Raw genomic sequence first — 23,907 nt, forward strand, 5'->3', positions numbered from 1 at the left:
TCTGGGGACGTTCGTGTCTGGCCACTTCCTGTACCTGTTCCTTCTTTCCTCTGCTTCTTTGTGGCTATGATGCGGTGCCAGTCAGCTCTGTCCTGCCCTCAGAGCCAGGATGGGGCGAACTCTCAGGAATCCTGAGCCACAGTCACAGGCACACTGTCACCATGATTCGAAGACCAGCCAACACAAGCCATGAGCTTTAGAGACATCCCCATAAAATCTCGTGACGTTACAAGCATTTTAGCCACTACACGTGGTCCTGGTTAGTTTATTGGAGAAGTGAGAGGCTTCCCTAAAATTCAATATTAAATGATTATCATGATTGCATTAGCGCCCCATTGTCTTTCATTGTTTCCTGTTATAAAAGAACTGAATAATTACCTTTCAGAAGAATGCACTCAGAGATCAGTATGAATATGTCGGTTCCATCGGCTGGCGTATTTGGTTAAATCTGTTATAATACGTTACAATCCTTTTATTCAACCTCACTCGATAGAAACCAGCTTTAGCTAAGCCCTTGACCCAGACCAGGCACTAGAGAAAGCTCTTCAGTGTTGTCTTATGGCGTGCTTGTGCCCAGACAAAGGACAGAGCACACTGGCAGCCTTCAATTCCCGGCAAGACAGAAAGATAAACAGTGTATGAGAAAATAGGGCATCTTGGACGGGGGACTTAAAATCGTCTCACATTGTCAACAAACACTACCAGTTGTTTCTCCTGAAGTGACAGGCTTTATTTACTTTCAGGAAAAAAAAAATACCTGCCAGATATTGGAGCCTGGCAACTCATAGTCGGTTCCTCAGAAAGTAAAAACAGATCTACAGGCGTAGTGTAGTGTCGTAGTGGGCCTCCTCTTACTGGATCTTGGGAGCCAAGGAGGGGCTGGACCCAGCTAGTGCTCAGCAGGGAGGTAGTAGGAACTGCATTCAATTAGAAAGAAAGAAACAAAGAAACAAAGCAAGCTAGTTACCAGTGCAGGCATGCATGGTTCCTCCTCCAGGAAGCAGTTATTCCTCCTCGTGCCCAAGCGGTTTACGCACAAACTATTAAAACGAGCCAGGCAAGGTGATGTAGCACTTCATCAGCACTCAGGATGGGAGGCCGGAGGTTCTCTGTAAGTTTGAGGTCACTTCTAGTCTTTATCAAATCTCAGGCCAGCCAGGGTTATATAATGAGATTCCATCTCAAAAGAACTAAAATAGTGTGTACTTATGGGTCTTTTTTTTTTTTATTAAATTTTCTTCTGCCTCACTGAAGTGTCCTTAAGTGGTGCTGATGCAGGCGCACTGTGGGGAGGATGCACGAGCCAGTGAGAGGGCTCGTTGGCAAGGTGATCACTCACCACCAAGCTTGAGGACTTTTGTCTGATCCTGGAGCCTGCACGGTAGAAGAGAGACCTGACTCTCCCTGTTGCCCTCTGACCTCCACATGCGTGTTGTGGCAAGTGTACACATCAAATAAATACATGTAAAAATAATAACGGAGCGCACATGGCTGCTCCTGCTGGGTTCTGATGCTGCTTCAGTAGTTTTAATCACTGCCCCTGCCGTCCATGGAAGTAAATCATCTCCTAGGAGTACAGTACAAGTAGGAGATCCCCAGGCTCTGCGAGGCACGCTGAGGACCAGCAGCCGCAGTGACACGGGAGTGGAGAGGGGAGGGTCCTTGTTTGCTGGCACTGGTCTTCATAAAGGAGGGCATCAGAGGACAGTGGTGACTGCAGAGGGGCTCTGCTGCTCTGGCTCCTGGAGGTCTGGCGTACTCTGAAAGTCTCTCTGGACCAAGGGGCATAGGACACTTGTCAGAGGAGGCAGAAGAGTGTATCAGAGGACCAGCTTTGGATCAGGACAGCAGGGAGAAACAAACAAAACCTTCAAGGTGGAGAAGCAGCCCTAACTAGAAGACAGAAGCAAACAAACTGAACCAAGAGCACCAGAACAGCCACATGGAGCTGTGGAATCCGAAGCTAGACTTTGGCTTCTGCCTCGACGAAAAGCGGGCAGCTCATGAGCCAAGCAATGGGTAACTTGTTTTGCCTGGGTTATGGGCCACCCAGACACTGGGTAAGGTGTGAATTCTGGGTGTACCTTGAGGGTTTTTCCAAGTGAGACTGCCCTTTGAATCCATGGACCAAATAAGGAAGACTGACTCACACCAATATAGATGCGCACTATTCAGTCTGTCTGCCTGGGGGGAGGGGAAGGGGAACACACAGAAAAAGAAAATGGGGTTCTTTGTCACTCTGGAAGTTGGAATCCATTTCTCCTGTCCTTGGACATCACAGCTCCAGGTTCTTCAACCTTCAGACTCTAGAACTTCCGCCATGGACCTAGAGTATCAAATTTCCAGAAACCTGAGAAGACACTGGGTCACTTGGGCCCAGCTTGAAGGCCACCAGTTCCCTCACTCTCTGATTTGAGATGGCCACTATGGGACTTCTTGGCCTGCAAGGTCACGTAGCCAATTCCTAAAATTAATCTCTCTGCTGCTGCTGCTGCTGCTGCTGCTGCTGCTGCTGCTGCTTTGGCTTGTGAGGCAAGGTTTCATAGCCCAGGCTGGCCTCAGTCAGACCTAAAGCAATCCTCCTGACACAGCTTCCTGGATGGTGGATTGTAGGTGTGTGCCATCACACCTGACACCATACTGTGACTCCCCTGTCCAATGAAACTGGGTTGCCACAGAGAAGTGAGTGCCTCCATTTCTGGGGTTCTGTCTGTTTGTTGTGTGTGTTCATGTATGTTCATGTGTGTCCATGCATGTATGTCTGCCTTCAGTGTTCTGTTTTAATGAGATGTGTCACGACTTTGCCTATGGCTGTGATTGGTTTGAATTGCACAATCTCAGATTTGTCAGGGCAGAGAGTAAGCAGGGTTTTAAAAGTCTCTGCTAGCTGACATTCGGCAGTTTACCATGTGAAACTATGAAGCCCTTCATTAAACATGACTTTTAAATGGTGACTCATGTTTGCTGTCATGACAAGCATCCTTTCTTGGATGTGTTTCCAAGAGCAACCCTGTGGGGCTGTGGTGAAAACCTGGCTTCCCATAGGCACGCTGGCCGACAGAGGACTATGTGATGTGCGCCTGAACTCCAAGTCCGCCTCGCTCCAGAAGGAGGGCCAGAGGGCCATGCAGGTGGGGGTCTGAGGGGGCCAGGGCAGTGGAGCCTCTTGACATGGTGTTCTCTAGTGCAGAGTGGCAGAGAGCTTCTGTTTCTAAGGCTGAGCAGGCATGTATTAGATAACACGGCACGCCACAAAGCGTGGTGAGATGGGCTTTCTTCAGGGTGGCCTGCAGGGACTCTCGGCACGTTGTGTCTCTGAACCCAGTCTAGCTTCCTTCCCACCAACGTGGCAGAGAACACTACAGCCCCTCCCGTCTGCCGTGAGAGGAACCGCCCAGCCTTTGGTAAGGGGATGAGGACTTTATTAGCTGCCATAACAGTTACTTGTTCACCGTGGGGCCGTTATCTCAGCATTATTATACTGTAAATATGAAAAGAAAGATGAGCTAGCCCCTGGGCGGCCTCTGGGCTCCGTGGCAAACCGCCTCTTCTTGCTCAGGTCCGCCAGAGCTCTCAGGCAGGCCCAGCCCCACAGTCACCTGGGGAATCTTTGGAAGATTCTTCTTTCGTTTTTAATAATGAGAAATGTCAAACTTCCAATGAAGCTAGAAGCATTTTTTATAGTGAGCACTGTGTATCTGTCAACTAAATTCTACGGTTAGCATTTTGCTAGGTCTTGTTTTTTTCACAGCTCTGTCTCTCAGATCCCCAATTTTTTCTTATACATTTCAAGATACATTGCGAATTCCTGCCCCCTTTTCCTGGGGAATCTTCTAAACATCCGAGTCTTTAGGAGATGTCCGCTGCAGACATCCATAGATATTTCTCCTGGTCTGGGAATTTTTTTTCTGTCCCCAATCCTAAGTTTCTTCGTTCGCTACTGCTGATAGATCCCCTACCAACCAAGACTGTGCCAGTTCCATAGTAAAGATAAGACCGGGACAGTCAAATACTGGCTGAACAGAGCTCTGGAAATAGGTCAAGGCTGTGAATCGGTAGTGCAGTGCCCACCTGGCAGGCTGAGATGAGATCACCTGACCAAACAGAACTTCTCACCCCATGACCAAGTCATGAAACAGAAAATGAGTGAGCCAGCATCCCAGTCACCATTGGGGCACATCCCCAAAGACCTCCGGTCCCTGCTAGGTCCCGCCTCTTAAACTCCCTATTTCCATGGCACCAAGCAGAGGACTCAGGTCATCACATGCATGAGCCTTTAGAGAATACTCCAGCCCTAATTTTAACAGGTCAGGATTAGCATCCTTCCATGGACAGGAACACTGTGGAAGGAAGGCTGGGATACCATGGTGGAATACAACCCAAAGTCAAGGAACCAGGCCCCAGAGGCAAAGGGCCTCTTAGCATGTCATGGAGGTCAGAACTGTCTGATTTCCTTAGCTTGTGTGGTCACATCAACAACTGTTCATGAGAACAAGGGTGGAGGAACTTTGTAGCCCCAGAAAGGAGACAAATCAATGTTCTTCCAACCACTTAGCAGGTCCAAAGCAAGGCCTAGAACTGGGGTCCCACTGACTCTCGTGTCCTGTACAGGGCTACCTCATGGGACACTCTTCACCCAGTCATTGGGCCAACAGTTGCCAGGTACCTCCTAGATTCCAGGCCATAATAATAAGGGGGCACGCCTGTTGCCCTCTGGGTCCCAGCCCCATCTAAAGTCTTATATGACCCACAGCTGGCCTGGCTACTGATATGTCTCACCAAAATACCTGTCAAAGGCTTTCAGACCCTGTAGAAATGTTGGCTAGTGTAAATATATATTTTCTTAGTCACTTGAGGCCACAGAGTATCAGCTCCCAGCAATAGCAAGGGGCGCTTTGAAGCTCAGGTTAGCAAAGCAGCCATGCTGAAGGAGGTCACAAGCGACCTGTGCGCCCCGGACGGCTCAGGCTCACGGTGAAAAAGCAAGATAGCTTTTCTCTGAAAGGAACCTTTCAGTCACAAAAACGTGAACTCAAGGTTTAGATCATTTTCATTTAAGGAGAAGGATTTCAAGGGTAAGAATGGATGGATTTTGAGAAAGAAAGAAAAAAATAGAGTGAAGAAATTACATAGAAATAGGATAGGCTGATTTGCAAAAGATACTTAGTACTGCCAAAGGTATGGTTGCAGAGGCGATTCACCTTTAAAGATGTGGAAAATGGTACTACAGTTTAAAGATGTGTCTAGTCACTGTAAAAGCATACACTGTTAGAGCTAAGATGACTATGTATATGTCTGTGTGTATGTTCATGTGTGGACACGTTTAGGCATTGTGTGTGTGTGTGTGTGTGTGTGTGTGTAGGTCAAAATCTTAGATGTTGGTCCTCAGGTAGCTTCTACCTTTTGCTTGAGACAGAGTCTCTCATTGCCTGGAACTGTTTCCCAAGTAGGCTAAGATAACTGGTCCTTAAGCTGCCAGCGAGTCTCTGCCTCCCCTCTCACGATCACTGAGAACTTTGGGGAAAGATTCAAATCCAACCAGGAATATCTCATATCATCAGAAGAGGAATATAGTTGCCAGGAGATGTCACAGCCGTGATGAAGTTATGCCTCGGGGCTCAGTGGGCTCTGTTTTCTCACTCTCTCAAGGAAGACTTAGCAACTCAGAGTGATTGCAGAGAAAGTTAATAATCGACTGGTTATAAAGACCGGGAAGTGCTTGTCATGGGAGGCACCACAGTTTCAAAGAAGGCAAAGAATCCATTACCAGTTAGGGCCTGATGTCGGGCTGGCTGGGAGGTGTCGCTTCAAGGAATCAGATCAACTTAGTGGGGTCATAACGAGAGAAAGGAACTGAAGACTTAGGAGGTGGCGAGTCACTATTAGAGAGATGGTTTGAGTTGAGTGGTGAACGCTTAGGTTCAACCAGATGTGTGCGTGCTGAAGCTGGGTCATGGGGAGATTAATTTCCCTGCTGATGTAGGAACACAAGCCTGGGCCACTTTGCTCAAAGCAGTCAGAGCCCAGCAGACATTTTCCCCCACTTTGCGCTGGAGAAGTGCAAGTTCTGTAGATCCAACGTATGTAATTGCAGCTTCAAGTACACATATAGAAGTTCATATGTGCTGACAGAGCTGGCATGCCAGACGTGGTCAGACATCTAAGGCATGGGGTGCCTACATTCATTTCTGACTTTGAACTGGGTTTGATTCAGACCTCCATGTGTTCAGTGTTAGAACTGAGGACAGAGCTAAGGAACGGGTGTTTGTTGGAAATGGCGGGTGCCAAGCATGGCCGTTTTTCTGAGAGAAAAGATGAAGAACACTTACAGTGCAATTACAGACCACAGACAGATCTCAAAGTCTTTCTCAAAAGTAGACATGGAGCTTGGCAGCTGGTCGAGTACAGGAACTGTGGAGGGAAAGGTCACAGACTGAGTGAGACAGAAGATGGATTATGTCTCCCCAGGTGGGAACCAAAGCTCAGGAACAGTAACGGCCCGTCCCAGGCTCGGGATCCAGACTTGCAGGGCTGCGTTCTCCACAAGGCACCCTTAGACTGTTTCTTAATGTGTCGTCTGTGTTGGGATGGCTATAAATTACTAACTCCTTGCCTCTGGATGGTGCTTATAGGCCTTCATCAGAGCCTGGCACGCGGCTGAAACTGCAGGTCTCCTGCCACCCTGCCTTAAATCTGATATTTCTCTGGCAGGAAGACTCTGCTCCAAGACTGTTAGTGCCAGGCTTAGTGTCACAGTGAAAGCCAACCCACCGTGTCCCCCACCGTGTCCCCCACCGTGTCCCCCACTGTGTCCCCCACCATATCCCCCATAGAGTCCCCCACCGTGTCCCCCACCGTGTCCCCCACCGTGTCCCCCATAGAGTCCCCCACCATGTCCCTCACCATGTCCCCCACCGTGTCCCCCACCGTGTCCCCCATAGAGTCCCCCACCGTGTCCCCCACCGTGTCCCTCACCATGTCCCCAAGGGAAGAGCTGTGTGAGCAGGCCCCAGGCCAAACCCTAAGTTACCTCCCAAGAGTGAACAGTATACAATAAAACGTCAACAAAGGACACTGGGCTGGGTAGAGTGCTTACCCAGGGGGCACTGAACCCTGTGCTCAGTCCATGTGCTAAGTAAAGCGGATGTGTGCTGAATGCCTGTAATCACCTCACTTGGGAAGTGGAGGAAGGAGGGCCAGAAATCATCCTTGGCTACCTCAAGTTCAAGGCTAGCCTGGACTACATGATATCTTCATGCTCAAAATCTAAAACAGCCCACTCATGTCAGCTACATACATAACTGTAAAGATATAAAAGCATGAATTTGAAATTCCTTGTAAGAGATGAACGTCTTAGTGGCTGTGGGTAAACACCTTCTATTACTTCCACTTAGTGGAGAAAAAAGTTACCATGGTTCATGGAAACGGGTTTATAATACTGTCTGTGAGCTCACAATACCCGATTTGGCTCTTTAAATAACCGCAACTCTACTTCAGTGACCCGTGAGGTGGTAAAGCATCAGGTGCTGAGAACAGAAACGACAGAGTGTGCCAGTTAAGCAGCATCTCTGTGGGAGCACTCAGCACCATCACTATGGGAGCACTCAGCACCATCACTGTGGGAGCACTCAGCACCATCACTATGGGAACACGCAGCACCATCACTGTGGGAGCACTCAGCACCATCTCTGTGGGAGCACTTAGCACCATCACTGTGGGAGCACTCAGCACCATCTCTGTGGGAGCAGTCAGTACCATCACTGTGGGGAGAGTCAGTACCATCACTGTGGGAGCACTCAGCACCATCACTGTGGGAGCACTCAGCACCATCTCTGTGGGAGCACTCAGCACCATCACTGTGGGAGCACTCAGCACCATCACTGTGGGAGCACTCAGCACCATCTCTGTAGAAACACTCAGAACCATCTTTATGGGAGCACTCAGCACCATCTCTGTGGGAGCACTCAGAACTATCTCTGTGGGAGCACTCAGAACCATCACTGTGGGAGCACTCAGCATCATCACTGTGGGAGCAGTCAGTACCATCACTGTGGGAGCACTCAACACCATCTCTATGGAAGCACTTAGAGCCATCTCTGTGGGAGCACTCAACACCATTACTGTGGGAGCACTCAGCACCATCTCTATGGGAGCACTCAGAACTAGGAGTCATCCAAACAGAAGGGCTCGAACTCACTGGTATTTAGGACTGTCTGACGTCATCTGCCCACACTTTCCAGGGCTGGACCAGAACGTTCTACACCGGCCAGCGTTACTGTCTCCTCCCGTTTTTCCCAAGGCCAGGCAGCTGCAATAATTGCTTGGGACACAGGTCCTCATCCTGAAGGGCCCAGGCTGAGAACCCAGGAACTGCATTTAAGGCGAGGCTATGAAAACAGGTACAGGCCTGGACTGAAGAACATCAGGTCTGGACAAACACCCCTCACTCAGCTAGGCCTCTCAGTTCGACAGGCTGGGAAAGTCAGGCTCCGCGTACTGACCCTGTGACCCTGTTCCAGTGGTGCAACTCCAGGTTCACATGGAAAATTCAAGGGGCCAGTCTCTTAAAATTCCATTTAATGCTGAAAACAAGGATTCCTCCATGTTTTGCCATGAAGACTTTGACAGACCCCTTCAAAGTGGAATCTCATCTAAACTCTGAGTCATACCATGAGGGGCTGTGTCCAGGACAGCTGGGAGGTCTGCGCCTACGGTAAAGGCACATGAGACCTCGGTGAGGCGGCAGCCAAGTGTCAGCCCGTTGTCTTCTTCAGGCACTTAGCTACTGGAGAACACAGAGCCTTCAGTCTGAGACGGGGTTCGTACGAAAGAATTTTGTCCCCTGTCTCAAATTATCCTAGAGGGACACCAAGCCCCCACCACCACCACGCTAAGTTAGACCTTGGCGGCATATCAGAAAAGCTGTGCAGCCACTTGCGGGTTCTGTGTCCTTTTCACAGTAAGGAAATCATGTTGATCCCCACTTTGCAGTCAGGGGAAGAATCACGCACGGCATTGCACAAGTTACCTAAAGTTCCACGCTGCCTGCGCCATGTGAGCCAAAAATGCTAAGAACCTGCAGCTCTTGCTCCCGCAGAAAGCTTCTAACCGGGGCGGCGCCGCCGCTCCATTCCACACAGCTGTTGTTGAGATGGCGTTTTAATTGCCTCTGTCTCAAGATTTATTAAATAACGCTTCAGAGGGGCAAACCTATAATAGTCATATTAGTAGGAGGCTGAAGGGAGGAAATACTTAGAACACAGCATCTTTGCCTTGGAAGCCAACTCAGAAAATATCTTTTCCTCGTGATCAGTCACCAGCTACCCCTGGAAAAAGAGTTTCCAGGTAAACACAAGGCGTGGGAGTCCATAGCCTCCCAGAGCTCAGCTGTGAGTCCTCCCAGTCATTTACCTGGAAGCACTCCTTCCTCTGAGTGGCTGTCCCTGGTCCCCATGCTCTCCCTTCCTATTGGCCTCGGTGGAAAGGGCTGTTCTCTTGCTGGTCTGCCCTGTTCCTGTCAGCCTCTGCAATGGCTGCATTCCTCTAATTCTCCCATGCGTGCAATACTGTGGGGGTGTCGAACCTCCCCATCTGGCTTCAAGCAGTGGTGCAGATGGGATGCGTGTATCTTTCCCGCCACAACCTGTCTGCTACAGCAAGAAGCCTGGGACTCTTTTGCTACAGTGGTCGGGACGGACCTCGGTCAATAGCCAGGTCCCACTACAAGAGAGCTCAGATGCAGGCTAGAGTCTCAATTGTGCTTTGTGTTTTTATTTCAAATATTCCTTTTTCAGGAAGCTGTGACTAAGAGGCATGATCCAGCACCAACTATGGGTGCTGTGTACTGTCTTCACATACCACACACGCACAAACCACACACATGAGTGCTGTGTACTATGTCTTCACACACCACACACATGAGTGCTGTGTACTATGTCTTCACACACCACACACACACACACACACCACACACATGAGTGCTGTGTACTGTCTTCACACACCACACACATATATATAAACATACACATAAAAACACACATATACATACCATACACATACACCCACACACACATACACACACCACACACATACACCCCCCACACATACACATAAACACACACATATACACACCACACACATACACAGACACACACCACACACATACACATAAAAACACATATACATACCACACACACACCCAACACACCACACACGCACACATATACATACCACACACACACATATATATACACCACATATACACACACATACACATCACACACATACACACCTACACACACATACACACCTACACACACATACACACACATACATATACACACACCACCCACACATACACATCACACACATACACACACACACACATAAAAACACATATGCACACCACACACACACCCAACACACCACACACACACATATACATACCACACATACATATATACACCACATATACACACACATACACATCACACACATACACACCTACACACACATACACACACATACATATACACACACCACACACCACCCACACATACACATACACATCACACACATACACACCCACACACACATACACACACCATATACACACATACACATACCACACACATACCCCCACACACACATATACACACACCCCACACATATACACACACCACACACACATATACATATACACACACAAATATACACACCAAATACACATACACACACATACACACACTCCACACACAGACACACACTCCACACACAGACACCCAACACACATACACACACACACACACACACACACACACAAACACACACACCAGATAAATAAAATAAAGGGTGTTTTTGTTTTCCCTAAAATCTGGGGAATGAAGAGAGTAGGGAAGGTCCTGCATTCGAAGGTGAGAGCCAGGACGAGCAGATGTTTCACAGTCCTCCAGAGGGAACTGGGGTGTCCCTGCCGAGCTCCGGCCAGTACTGATCACATGAGAGTCTGGGTGGCTGATTTCGTTCTGTGCCTGATTTATTCCACTTATAACAAAGAGCAGGTGGCCTGGGGAGGGTAGGAGAGGTGAGAATAAGGTTTGCAGACATGGAAGTGCGGGGCCTCTGGCTGGATTACATGGTGTGTGCCTGTATGTGCAATCCACAAACGTTCCCAAATATGTTTAGACTCACCAGTACAAACATTTTATAGACCTTTCAAATAATGATCAGGGAAGCATGGGGATGTATTCGGCAGGAGGCGACAGGATGCAGGCATCTCTCCTCTCTAGAGAATTTCAGCACCGTCCGGCACACAGGGGACCAGGGTTCTCCTCTCCTCCTGCATAGACCCTGCAGACCACCGTCAGCTTTCAGTGGGGCCAGCTGATTGTCCCAACAGTGTCCTCTGAAGCCAGCAAACTAATTCAGAGTCCCACCTTGTCATTTGTGGGCAGGCTCCTGTGGTCACCTTCAATGTGAAAAAGTCCCTGCGGGTTTCTTTGACACTTTACAAGGTTGCTTTCATTTCATTTTATTTTATTTTTATCAGTTTTTAATAGAGGAAGGTGGGGGAGGGATATAGGATGAACAGCTGAAACCCCACTGCTCTTAGACTTTTTGCATTGTGCTGCACGGGGCCGGGAGCTGGAGAGCAGTGTGGCCTCGGGTAGATTATCACAGCAGCAGGTTCCACGGACTGGGGAGCCTTGCTCAGCAATGCAGGGGTGAGGGGGGCAGTGAGTGGTGCAGGGGTGAGGGGTGGTCAGTAAGTGAGTCTCAGCAGAGCACATTATAAACACACATGAAACATCACCATGAAACCCATTATCTTTTTTTTTTCTTAAAGATTTATTTATTGTTATATGTAAGTACACCGTAGCTGTCTTCAGACACCCCAGAAGAGGGCATCAGATCTCATTATGGATGGTTGTGAGCCACCATGTGGTTGCTGGGATTTGAACTCAGGACCTTTGGAAGAGCAGTCAGTGCTCTTAACCACTGAGCCATCTCTCCAGTGCCCGAAACCCATTATCTTATTCAATGAATATCCACCAGAAAAAAACATTATTACATCCCCCAAAAGGAGACAGTGGACCTGAGATGCATTTCTGCTGTGTCTCCTTCCCAAGGTGGCCCCGGCTCTGGCAAAGGCACCCAGGGTCAGAAGCTGGCAGAAAAATATGGATTCACCCACCTCTCCACCGGTGAGCTTCTGCGCCGGGAACTGAGCTCAGAGTCAGAAAGAAGCAAACTGATCCGTGACGTCATGGAGCGTGGAGACCTGGTGCCCTCGGTAAGCAGAGGCCCACCCTGCCTTCCCTGGCAGCCAAGCCACTGTCCGCCGTGGCAGGCTGGGTCATAGAGACGGAAACCCTGAGGATCCAGAGACAGGTTTGATTCCTCTCCTTGGTCACAGTCCTGAGGCAGGCTGGCTGGCCTACGTCGACAACCATCTACCTTCCAAGCTGTTCCTTGGCCAGCCCCTTAAATGTCAGCCTGGTTCATGTGTTTCCAAAAGGAGCCTCACTTTAGAGTAAGATCTTCAAAGCTTTAGTGTATGGAAAGCTAAAATCAGAAGCCTCCAGGAAACAGACGCCTCCCTGCAGGGGCATGTGTGATGTTTTGTGCTGATTGTCTGCTGTACAGTGGAGACATACAGAGTCACCTAGGAGCCAGTCCCTTGAGCAGGCCTGTGGGAGATTATCTTGACTGTGGACAGGACCCTCCTCTGGGCGGGGATTCTTGTTCTAGTCCCTCTTCCGTTGCTATGACAAACACCAGGACCAAAAGCAGTTTACAGGTGGAATCAGTCCACCTGGATTATAGACTGCAGTCCATTATTGAGGAAGCCGCAGCAGGGCCTCGAGGCAGGAACTGAAACAGAGGCCAAAGCTGCTGGCTTCCTCCCCGGCCTTGCTCAAGCCTGCTTTCTTATATAGCCCTGCACACCTCCCAGGAATAGCACCATCTACTTTGGGCTAGGCCTTCCCATATCAATTTGCAATCAAGAAAATGCCCCAAGAGACATGCCACAGGCCAATCTGACAGAGGTGGTTCCTCAGTTAAGATCCCCTCTTCTCCCGTGCTTCTAGGTTTATGTCACGTTGAGAAAAAGCAACCAGCACAGTCATGAGCTGTATATAAGATGGAGAAAGAAAGCTAAGTAGCAGCAAGTATTCACATCTGTTGATTATAGATTCATTATTGGGCTCACGTGCGTGTGCATGTGCGTGTGCGTGTGTGTGTGTGTGTTTCAAGGAGAATGTTAGGTGCCTTCCTCTATTGCTCCCGCCTTATTTTTTGAGATAGGTTCTCTCACTGATCTGCAGCTCCCCTTTTGGCCCAGGCTGGGCGGTTACGGTGCTCTCGGGCCACCTGTCTCCGCTTCCCAGTGCTGTGGGTAGGTAGCTGCACACGCTGCTGCTGTACCCGGGCCGGCTTTGTAATGTGGATACTAGGAGTTTGAATTCAGGTTCTTCCGTTTCCACAGCCAGTGCTCCTAGCCACTGAGCCTTGTCTCCATCCCCCAAAATAAAGATTGTTATCCTGTAGTGCCCTTCCGGCCCTCACCTTGCTGCCTCGGGGTCAGGCTGTTGCCGCATCTCCTCCGGCTCTCTGTCGGCTCTTTAGCCTGAGTCCTCTCTGGAGTTGCCCATCTCTAGTTGGCCTTTTTGCCTCCTACAGAGCTCTACCTAGTCACAACTTAACGGAGCCCCCTCCCCTCTGGAAAACAGCATCCCCGGTGTGCTCTGGCCCTTTGTCCTGCTCTGCATGCCTGTTATCTTTAGCTAGCGTATATTCATTTGTTTGTCATTGTCTGCCTTCCTCATTAGAGTGTAAATTAGATGGAGAGTCAACTCACAATTATTTAAGGAAGGGTTCCGGCCATACCTGAGACTTGCATTCCCCACGCTCCTGCCAAAAGCTAGAGGAAGTCTCCTCCCACCCCTCCCAAGGCCCCTCCCCTATGGAAGGAAGTCTCCTCCCACCACCCCAAGGCCCCTCCCCCAGGGAAGGAAGTCTCCTCCCACCACCCCAAGGCCCCTCCCCCAGGGAAAGAAGTCTCCTCCCACCTCTCCCACAAGCCCCTCCCCACACTGCTCTGTTCTTTCCTTATCTTGCACCCTTGTTTAATCAGTCTTTTTAAAGGGAAAATCGTGTTGCTAGAAAATAGTTCTCTGATCTAAAAGTCTCCTCAAGTTAGCACATGTCAAGTTTTGCATACTGTTTACAGTGAGGAACGTTGGCAGCGAAGTAGTTCTACCCAGTGCCCGGGTCATTCAGTCGCTGCTGCGAGGAACAAGACTAGCGCGACTCCTGGGGCGGAACTGAAGACTTCCTAGTGAGATAACAGCAGAAAGGGCAGACCAGAAGGAAAAGCCCTCAGCAGTGGAGCCATGACCCAGTACTGACTGAAGGACCTATCCTCTCTGCAGACATCAGCGCAGGGGAGAGGGGGTGGCACAGGCTGGCCCAAGAGATCTCTGGTTAATCTCGCCCAATCCTTCCCTCACAGAAGAATGTCTGAGGAGTCACACTTATTGTGATTTGGGGATGCCCCATGCTGACCACTCTCTCTGCTGTAGGGTGTCGTCCTGGAGCTGCTGAAGGAGGCCATGGTGGCCAGCCTGGGCTACACCAAGGGCTTCCTGATTGACGGCTACCCCCGAGAAGTGAAGCAAGGGGAAGAGTTTGGACGAAGGGTGAGCTGATGTTAGCCGTGCCCATCAGAGCGCGAGGACAGCTCGCAGCTTAGGGATTCTCTTGCCCGGTAACGCTGTCCAGATCTTGCCGTTACAAAAAGCGGGAATGTAAACTTTTTTTTTCGAAAAATACAAAAATATAAAAATGTAAAAACAGGGCAGGAATGAGCGGTCTAGCGAGGAAGCTGCGGTCGGCCGGGCTTGGCTGGGTGTGGGGGCGGAGCCGCCCGTGCCTCTTCGGCTCTCTCCACCCCTGCCCTGTTGCCCTCTGCGTCGCTCCTTTCTCCTCCTGCTCGACTTCTCTCCTCCCATTTCAGTGACCTCGCAGAAAACGAAGTCTGTCTTGGGGTGGCAGGGTGCCCCACAAAAGACCCACGACTGCTTCCTTCACTGTAACAAGGAAGAGAGGCTCTGCTAATAGACCCAGCCTACAGGAAGGAGCCAGTAGGGGGCAGGCGGCACGCCACCTGAGCCACACTGCCCGAGAGGGAAGGGCGATCCCCGCCTGGGAGAGGGAATAGAGTTACTTATACACAGAAGAAGTGGGGGAGATGCTGCGGGGGCGGGGTCCAGAATGACGCCACCCTCCGCAACCCTGTGTCATCCCCAACTTTGTAGGAACCAGTAACTAAGCAGCCGGCACCTGCTTGGGCCTGGCTCTATGGTACATACTGTATGTGCACCTGCCTGCACCTCCCCAAGGCCAGGCAAGCGGGGCAGTGAGCAGATCTGGTACACTAAGACTGACACCAAACCTCCAAGAAAGTCAGGTGTGCACGCTACTGTTTCATTCTCCAGTGTTTTCATCTGGATTCTTTCAGTTGGTGTTTTTAACAAGTGGAGTGACCTACTGCATCAAGCTTCCTCCAGGGTTCCTCCCTGGCCGAGCCCACACTTTAACTAGAGCCAAGGGGTCTAGAGAGATGGCTCGGTGGTTAAGAACACTTGCTGCTGGGACTGGTGAGGTGACTCAGCCGGTAAGAACAGTGACTACTCTTCCAAAGGTCCTGAGTTCAAATCCCAGCAATCACATGGTGGCTCACAGCCATCTGTAATGAGATCTGACTTCCTCTTCTGGAGTGTCTGAAGACAGCTACAGTGTACTTACATATAATAAATGAATAAATCTTTAAAAAAAAAAAAACACTTGCTGCTTTTACAGAGCACCTGTCTTTGGTTCCCAGCACACACAAGGTGCCCACAACTGCCAGTAGCTCCATATACCAGGTACCCACCTCCCCCTCTGGTCTCTGTGGTTAAGAACGACATAAGCTGACAGGCTCGCACATACACATGCTACACAAAATTTTAAAAATGTTTTTTTAATTAGAATCAAAGAAAAACTTCGTGGTCTAATTGGGAGAAGGCAGACAAGGGTGTCAGGTTTGTGTGGCCAAGCCTTGTGACAGATCCATCCACAGTAGCAAAGACAAGCAGGTGACTGTAATGGCTTCTGAGAGATGAGCGCCTCCCACCCCACCCCCACCCCCACCCCCACCCCCACAGAGGATGTCGCAGCCACCTCTGCTAAGGACAGAAGAGCCCAGGTCACGCCCCGGCTGAGGGTTCAGGGTACAATGGTCCTCACTTGAATGTGGGCTGAGAGGTGTAGCGTTTTCCCAGTGCCCCGCAGTCAAGGATACAAATAAATACGGGTGTCTCTTATCCCCTCCCCTCTCTAGGAAAACAGCGACAATAATACCATAATTGGAGTTCTTCATTATGAAGTTCTTCAGAATCCAAACCTCGTTTGGAGCTTTGAAAGCTAGAGCTGATGCAAGATCCCAGCATGGCTGCCCATCGTGGGAGGCACCATTGGGGATCAGAGAAGATACAGGCAGATGCAGGCAACAGCCTACTGGCCACTCACCTCCCAGGACGGCTACAGATGTAGCCCAGCAACACGGTGACATTATGTCACAGTGTCAAAAGGACTGATGCCCGTCTGTCTGTCCTTCCATGCTGGCAGACAGACTTACAGTCTGCTGCAGGGCGCATACACGAGGCACTCCCTCACCTTCCACACACCTCTCCGACATTCCTCACCCATCATTTCTCCTCCTCTGCCCAGAACCTGGGCAGTGTGGGCTCAGTGCTCCCTGTCAGAATTCCCTCCCGCCTGGACACCGCTGAGCCAGGTTTCAGATGTGGTCAGTCCTCCCCATTGGTCCTCACCGGCTGGAAGCATCTCACTGGTGGCTGCACAGTTTCAGTTCCCCATTTCACCTCTGACCCAGGAGCCTTCAAGTGAGATGTCTATTTCTTTATTGTTTTTTTAAAGATGTGTTTATTTATTATATGTAAGTACACTGTAGCTGTTTTCAGACACAACAGAAAAGGTCATCCGATCTCATTACAGATGGTTGTGAGCCACCCACCATGCGGTTGCTGGGATTTGAACTCAGGACCTCCAGAAGGGCGGTCAGTGCTCTTAACTGCTGAGCCATCTCTCCAGCCCCTGTCTATTTCTTTATCAAGCCAGTCTTTTACATACTGCTAGTAGTGTCACTTCAGTGGATCCCAATGCCAACTGAGCAGGTGTGCATAAACCACACATGAAGCTTCCAAAGTGAATGCCTGCCTCATTTAGATTGAACAAAGACAGTGTCTATACGGGAAGACTCTTGACATAGCACCATGAAAAAAACCTATCTCCTCAAATATATATATACATACAAACATACATACATATATATATATATGAAATAGGCTTTTTTCATAGTGCTATAGCAAGATATATATATACATATACAAATGTGTGTGTGTGTGTGTGTGTGTGTATATATACACACATATATGCATGCATGCCCAGGTGTAGTGGCCCACGCCTTTAATCCCAGCACTCAGGAGGCGCAGGCAGGCAGAAGGATCTCTGAGTTTGAGGCCAGCCTAGTCTACAGCATGAGTTCCAGAACAGCCAGGGCTACACAGAGAAACCTTGTCTTGAGGGGGAAAAAAGGTTTAGGAGGCTAGAGAGATGGCTCAAGGGTTAAGAGAGCTCATGCTTCTTCCAGAGGCCACAGTTCAGTTCCCAGCAGTTACGGCAGACAGTGCACAACCACGTATAACTACAGCTCCGGGATATCTGACTCCCTTTCTGGCCTCTGAGAGCATCCAGAACACATGTGGCATACACACAAACAAAAAATGAAATATTTTTAAATGTTTAGGGATTAAACGTTATTATATGATCAAAACACAGTATAAATTTCTCAAAAAATTGTTTTTTTTTAAACAATTAAAATTTTAAGAAAAAAAAAGCCGCTGGGCGGTGGTGGCCCACGCCTGTAATCCTAGCACTCTAGGAGGCAGAGGCAGGCGGATTTCTGAGTTCAAAGAGGCCAGCCTGGTCTACAGAGTAAGTTCTAGGACAGCCAAGACTACAGAGAAACCCTGTCGCAGAAAAACTAAATCCAAAAAAAAAAAAAAAAAACAAAAAAAAAAAAAAAAACCAGAAAGAAGAAAGAAAGAAAGAAAGAAAGAAAGAAAGGAAGGAAGGAAGGAAGGAAGGAAGGAAGGAAGGAAGGAAGGAAGGAAGAAGGAAGGAAGGAAGGAAGGAAGGAAGGAGCGAGCCAATTAAGTGCTTCAGGCCACTCCCAGATGTTATTACTGTGTGCCAGCTGTGTTCACGGGTCGAGGCGAGCAGGGCCAAGCCTTGCCGTTTGAGCCCGAGGAACTGACTTGGCATGGAAGCCTCTCAGACAGTCAGGCTGTGAAGGATGCTCAGGCCTGCTGAAAAGATGCAGAGGCTGTGCCTGAGACCCAGGCCTCACAAGCCCCAAACTGGCTGCTGCTGGTCACCCCCAAGCTTCCCAAGAGGCGTCGACGCAACCTCTCTGCCCGCTCTTACATTGGCCCAATTGGTCTTTTAGGGACCAGCCCAACTTAGATGCAAACCTCTGTTGATGACTGACTAAATGAACCCTGGAGCTTCCTTTTTCTCTCCCTATGTGTGGCCTGGAAATGGCCCATGCAGGCCAGGCAGACACTGTTTCTCAGAGAGCGAACAGAACCACCAACTGTCTCTCAAGCTCGCCCTCTGCTGGTGACCGAGGAGAGTTGTTTTCTCCTGCACCCTCGCCTAATTTTCATGCACGAACAGCTCCATACATTCCGGAGGCCAGACTTCAGGGAACGTCCCCCCACTCTGCTCCTTATGCCCTATGCATCCCTTAGGGGGTGTAGATCAGTGTCTAATCAGCACTTTCTAGAGCGCGTACCTCTGTGTGGTGTGCCCCCCCATCCTTCTCAAGCCCTCAGGCCCTTTCCTCAGAGGGCCAACTGAAAAGCCTTCTTTGGCCGGGGTGAGGAGTATGAGGTTGGTTTCTGTTGACCAGGCATGGGGAGGTACAGTTGCTACTCCACAGTGATACTAGGGACAAAGGGATGTTTTAGGACATTCATGGGGAGCTGGAGAGCTTGAACTCCCAGATGGTCACCATCATCCATTTGTGGGGACATTTCCTAATCTTCTATGCGCAAGACTTGGGACCAGAAGCAGGGCCCATGAGCCCTGCATATGGAGATGGGAATCCAAAGCAGGACGGAAGCAGAATACCTAACGCCCCACAGACGCTACTGTGTGCCAAGCAGACTGCCCGCACTGCCCCCTTAACCCACGGAGGGTCATCTGTGCCACCTCATGTGTGACCTCTGTGGTCTCCTCAGGGTCATCATAAAATTTAAAGGATGTTGGGAGGGATTGCTGGTGCATGTTCCAGTCAGGCAGTTTAAAAGAACAGTTCAACTTTTTCTCTCAGAGTTCCGCCCTTTGATGGACTCAGCTGCTGGGTTCTCCCGCGAGGCCCCCAATGCTCTAGTAGTCGGATACTGATTAAAGCTGAGCTTGTGTCTCTGGAGCAGGGCTGGGGGGTGACCTAGCCTGGCATTGCTAATCATATGGCCTCTCCCACGGGCTAGCTCAGACCATCTCACGACCTGGCGATGTCAGAGTGCTTGAACATCACAGGAAGTCACTGGTTTTCCCTATAGTAAGTGTTACACAACACCAGACCAAAAAATGCAGTTTTCCTGTGGTAAAAGCACATGCATAACAAATGTTTTAAGAATTAAGTTCTGTATAAATTTATTATTAGCAAATGTTTAAATTATACGGCTATTTTATTTATCTGTATGCCAGGAGTAATGTAAAAATTACTCAGCCAAGATGGAATTTCACAAACGGAAAAAGCATAAGAGGCTCTTACCTCGCCTCTAAGGGCGTGAAGCCCCAGTCCCACTCTACACACCATTGCTCAAGAATGACGGAGAGCAGGAGGCTGAGCTCAGTGTCACCAGGGGAGACCAGCATTCAGGCAAAGGGCGGCAAGGGATCACTGAAGCCCGTTCCGAATCTAGTTACACCAGCATTCTGCCCTGACAGCCTGACTCCTCCTTGGCTGCTGTGCTCCCCCAAGCCATATAATGTGTATCCATTAATATAGCACACAGTAGTATATCCTGGTGGCTGGAACAGACACGCTGATGGCACAAAGGAGGAAACTGTCAGCTTTGCTCCAGTAGGTCTGGGAGAACTTTACAAAGGGAACAACATACACACACATGCATGCACTTGTATGCAATACATATCATGCACACATGCATTTGCACACACATACATATACGATACACACAGGCATGCCCCCACACACGTGTGCACGCACACTCTTCCCCCGGGTGTGAAGGGCACACTGGCTGTGTTAGGTAACTCACGATTGCTGCGTTGTCTGAGCTTCGCCAGAACACTGAACAAGACAGCTGGGGGGCAGCAGCTCATGCTGCAAATGAGAAGCCATTAAGACCAGTCTAGTCTCTACCACAGGGTAGTGCTGGGCACTTGAGAGGAACCAACAGCCCCAGGGATGGAAGGGCTCCCCAACCTTTTCTAGAACCCCGACTGACCAAGCTCTGCTCTGCTCCCTCACCTCAGATTAGAGACCCACACTTGGTCATCCGCATGGACTGCTCAGCAGACACCATGACTAACCGCCTTCTTCAGAGAAGCCAGGGCAGCCATCACGGGGAGGGCAGAGCCCAGAGCATCGCCAAGCGCCTGGAGGCCTACCACCGAGCGTCCATCCCTGTCATCACCTACTATGAGACGAAAACACAGCTACGGAAGGCAAGTGTCCCCTCCTTCAAATGAGCTGCCTCATCACTCCCAAAAGGAGAGGAAGGAGAGGCACGCTTGCTTGTGAGACCTGGGGAAGCCGCAGGCAGGTGCAGGGTTGAGGCAAAAACACAAATTGCTTTCTTCCTCACCACTGTCCTGATCAAAGGTGGAGGTGGGAACATAAGGTGGGGGCGGCCTCGGTGGTGTACAACTTCGATCCCAGCACTCTGGAAACAAGAGTCCTCTGAGAATCCAAGGCCAGCCTGGTCTATATAGCAGGTTCCAGGCTAGCCAGGGATATATATAATATATATTCAGATGGCCATAAAAAGTTGGTCACTAAGTTGAAAGTGATGTCATTGTGGTTGCTGAAACCTTTTTTCAAAAGACAGACATACCTAAAACACAAGCCTCTATATAATCCCAGCCAGTGGGGAGGCTGAGGTGGGGAGATCTCCTGTTCCAGGCCTGCCTGGGGCAACTTAATGAGCCTCTGTCTCAGGAGAAAGAGGCTGAGGAACTGGGGGTACAGTTCAGTGGTGGGGTGTCCACCTAAAATGCATGGGCCTGGATTCAGTTTCCAGCGGGGGCGGAGGGAGCTTTGTGGGGAGACCAAGCTGAGAAGATAGCTCTGCCATAAACTGTAGGTGGCTTCTAGACCTCCACTAAAGGGATGATCCAAAAGGCAGGCCTCTTCCAGACCGAGATGTAATACCTTAATACTACAATTAATATAGGTCGTGATCAGCACTTTCATTTGTGCCAATGTCTTCCAATAACTGACTGAGGGGAAGCACGCCGGTTGGTGTGGCTCTGGAAGTATCATGGGAGAAGGGCCTGGTACCTGATGTCATACGGTGCAACCCACAGCGTCACCATGAATACTTCCCCTCCCCCGACCCCCACTCCCAGGTTCCACTCTTTCCCTATTCTGTAACTTATGTCTGGTCCATCCACTACTCCGATGGCTAAACACAGCTCCAGCCCACAGAGTTTATCGTGTTAGTGAGGAAGACAGAGGCCAATCCAAGGACAACAGTGTCTAGGGACATCACCAAGAACCACACGGAGCAGTCAAAGGAGCACTTCCCAGAGAGGAGGCCGGAAGTTCCAGAGCCTGGATCACTCACTTGTCTATGACATTAAAAACTGGTGGAGAGGCTTGCAAGAATGCGTCAAAATGGAGTCAGTGTGCACAGGTGGCTGAGGTAATCTGGGGCTTCCATCTGGAATTCACCCCATTGTCTCGTGGAGAAAGGATCCAGGCTGGGGAGGGGCTACTAAGAGGCTGTGGAAGTCACCTGGGGCCAAGCTGAGGAAACACAAGGGCGCATACAGTCCCCTTCCTGCCATTCCCAAGATGGCCGGCAGCAGTCAGCCTTAACAAACCGATCCCCCAGGCTGCATTATCAATTCCTTAAGTGATTGAGAGCGAATTCCCAACCTCCTAACTTACCCATGGTCCTTTCGTCTTCAGAATCCTAATCACTTCGTTAAGAAAGGTCTAAAAGGTGCCACTGAATACGATCCCTGGATGTTGGACTCTTTCTATAGGGTTTCCTGTAATCACTTGTCATTGAAAAAACGAAAACAAACAACAAAACAAAACCTCAAAGATGCATATCTTTAAAATAAAATAAACAGGTGGCTGAAACATCTACATGGGTAAAGGCCTCTGCTGTCAAGCCTGGAGACCTGAGCACAGGTCCCCAGGACCCCCACAGAAGACAGAAGGGACCAACTCCCATGAGCTCTCTCCACTTGGCTCTGCACACTGACACGCATGTACCCACTCCTGAACAAAATCAAAAGTAGTTAGTAAGGTAAACAAACACGACATCTCGAGTGTGCACAGGCCTTCGACCTCAGGGCTGGGTAAGAGCCAGGGGCTCCTCCAGGACAGTGGCTTGATTTCTAGCACCCACCTGATGACTCACGGCCATCTGTTAACTCAGTCCTGGCAGATCTGAGACCCTCTTCTGTTTTCCAAGGGCACTGCACGTGCATGGGGCACAGATATGTGCAAGCAATATGCAGTGGCTATTCCTGTTGTCAACTTGACTGTATCTGGAATGAACTACAGTCTAGAATTGGAAGGCTCACTTATGATCCTAATCTGGAGGCTCAGAGATATAAGTTTCTGACCTGGATCTTGGCATGGAGATCTTGAAGCATAGTGGCTATGAATTTCAGAAGATTAAGACAAGGAGATCTCCGAGTTCAATATCATCTGGGATTAAAGGCATGGAGGCACACACCTTTAATCTGGGCTACACCCTCTGCTGGAGATATATAAGGACATTGGAAGAAGGAAGATTTACTCACTCTTCCTTGCCTGCTTGCCTCGTGGGACTGAGCAACTGCTAGATCCTTGGACTTCCATCCACAGCTGCTGTTGACTATTGTTGGGGAGTTGGACTACAGACTGTAAGTCATCAACAAATTCCCTAATTATATAGAGACTATCCATACGTTCTGTGACTCTAGAGAACCCAAACTAATACACAATACAACTGTACACATAAAAACAAACAACAAACAAATAAGTAAATATAAATAAATGAAAGAAATTCAGGGCTCCAAGAACCTTCATAACCTACATCATCCTGGAAGTTTCCCATTTTGCGCTGCGCTGAGTTTCTCGGAAAGGCCAAGGAGTCTTCTTCAGTCCTGAGACTGAGGAAAGCCAGATGTAATTTAGAGTTTATCCCATTTGAGAATCAGGGGGAAAAAATCCCTTCTCTTGCTCTTGAATCATCTGAATCTAAACCTGCCGACTCACTGATGACACAGAGCGAACAAGGTTTCCAGAGAAATCCGACTTCAGTTACCCTTACAATACTCCGCCATTCTCCAAGAAGTCGTTCCCAGGCCTCTGCGGCTCATCTCCGGGGATGCTGGCAGCTGGATCCACAGAGCCATGACATTTACAATCTACTTTGTTAGCACTGAAAACGGACACCCGAGGACCTGGGGGGCGCAGGGGGGGGCACTTGGTTGCTTGGTTGCACCGCCTTGCCAAGCCCGCTTACATACACACGCCCCACACGCACACCTAGATGTATGTGTGACCCAGGAGTAATGCATGGCTTC

At 49.5% G+C, this 23,907-nt stretch overlaps 1 protein-coding gene across 2 annotated transcripts in view; it reads left to right on the top strand.

Annotated features, from left to right (window-relative positions):
- Window positions 1-23,907, top strand: part of Ak5 (adenylate kinase 5) — a 201,232-nt gene that overhangs the window by 170,663 nt on the left and 6,662 nt on the right. Inside the window, exons 11-13 of one of the 2 annotated variants that reach the window (XM_052178928.1) lie at window positions 12,129-12,292; window positions 14,586-14,702; window positions 20,632-20,823. In XM_052178928.1, the coding sequence (XP_052034888.1) occupies window positions 12,129-12,292; window positions 14,586-14,702; window positions 20,632-20,823 (473 nt within the window). Of the gene's footprint in view, window positions 1-12,128; window positions 12,293-14,585; window positions 14,703-20,631; window positions 20,828-23,907 lie in introns of both variants that reach the window. The other variant, XM_052178929.1, reaches the window with a different exon arrangement.

The sequence above is a fragment of the Apodemus sylvaticus genome, chromosome 4 (genome assembly GCF_947179515.1).
Source record: "Apodemus sylvaticus chromosome 4, mApoSyl1.1, whole genome shotgun sequence".
Taxonomy (NCBI): domain Eukaryota; kingdom Metazoa; phylum Chordata; class Mammalia; order Rodentia; family Muridae; genus Apodemus; species Apodemus sylvaticus.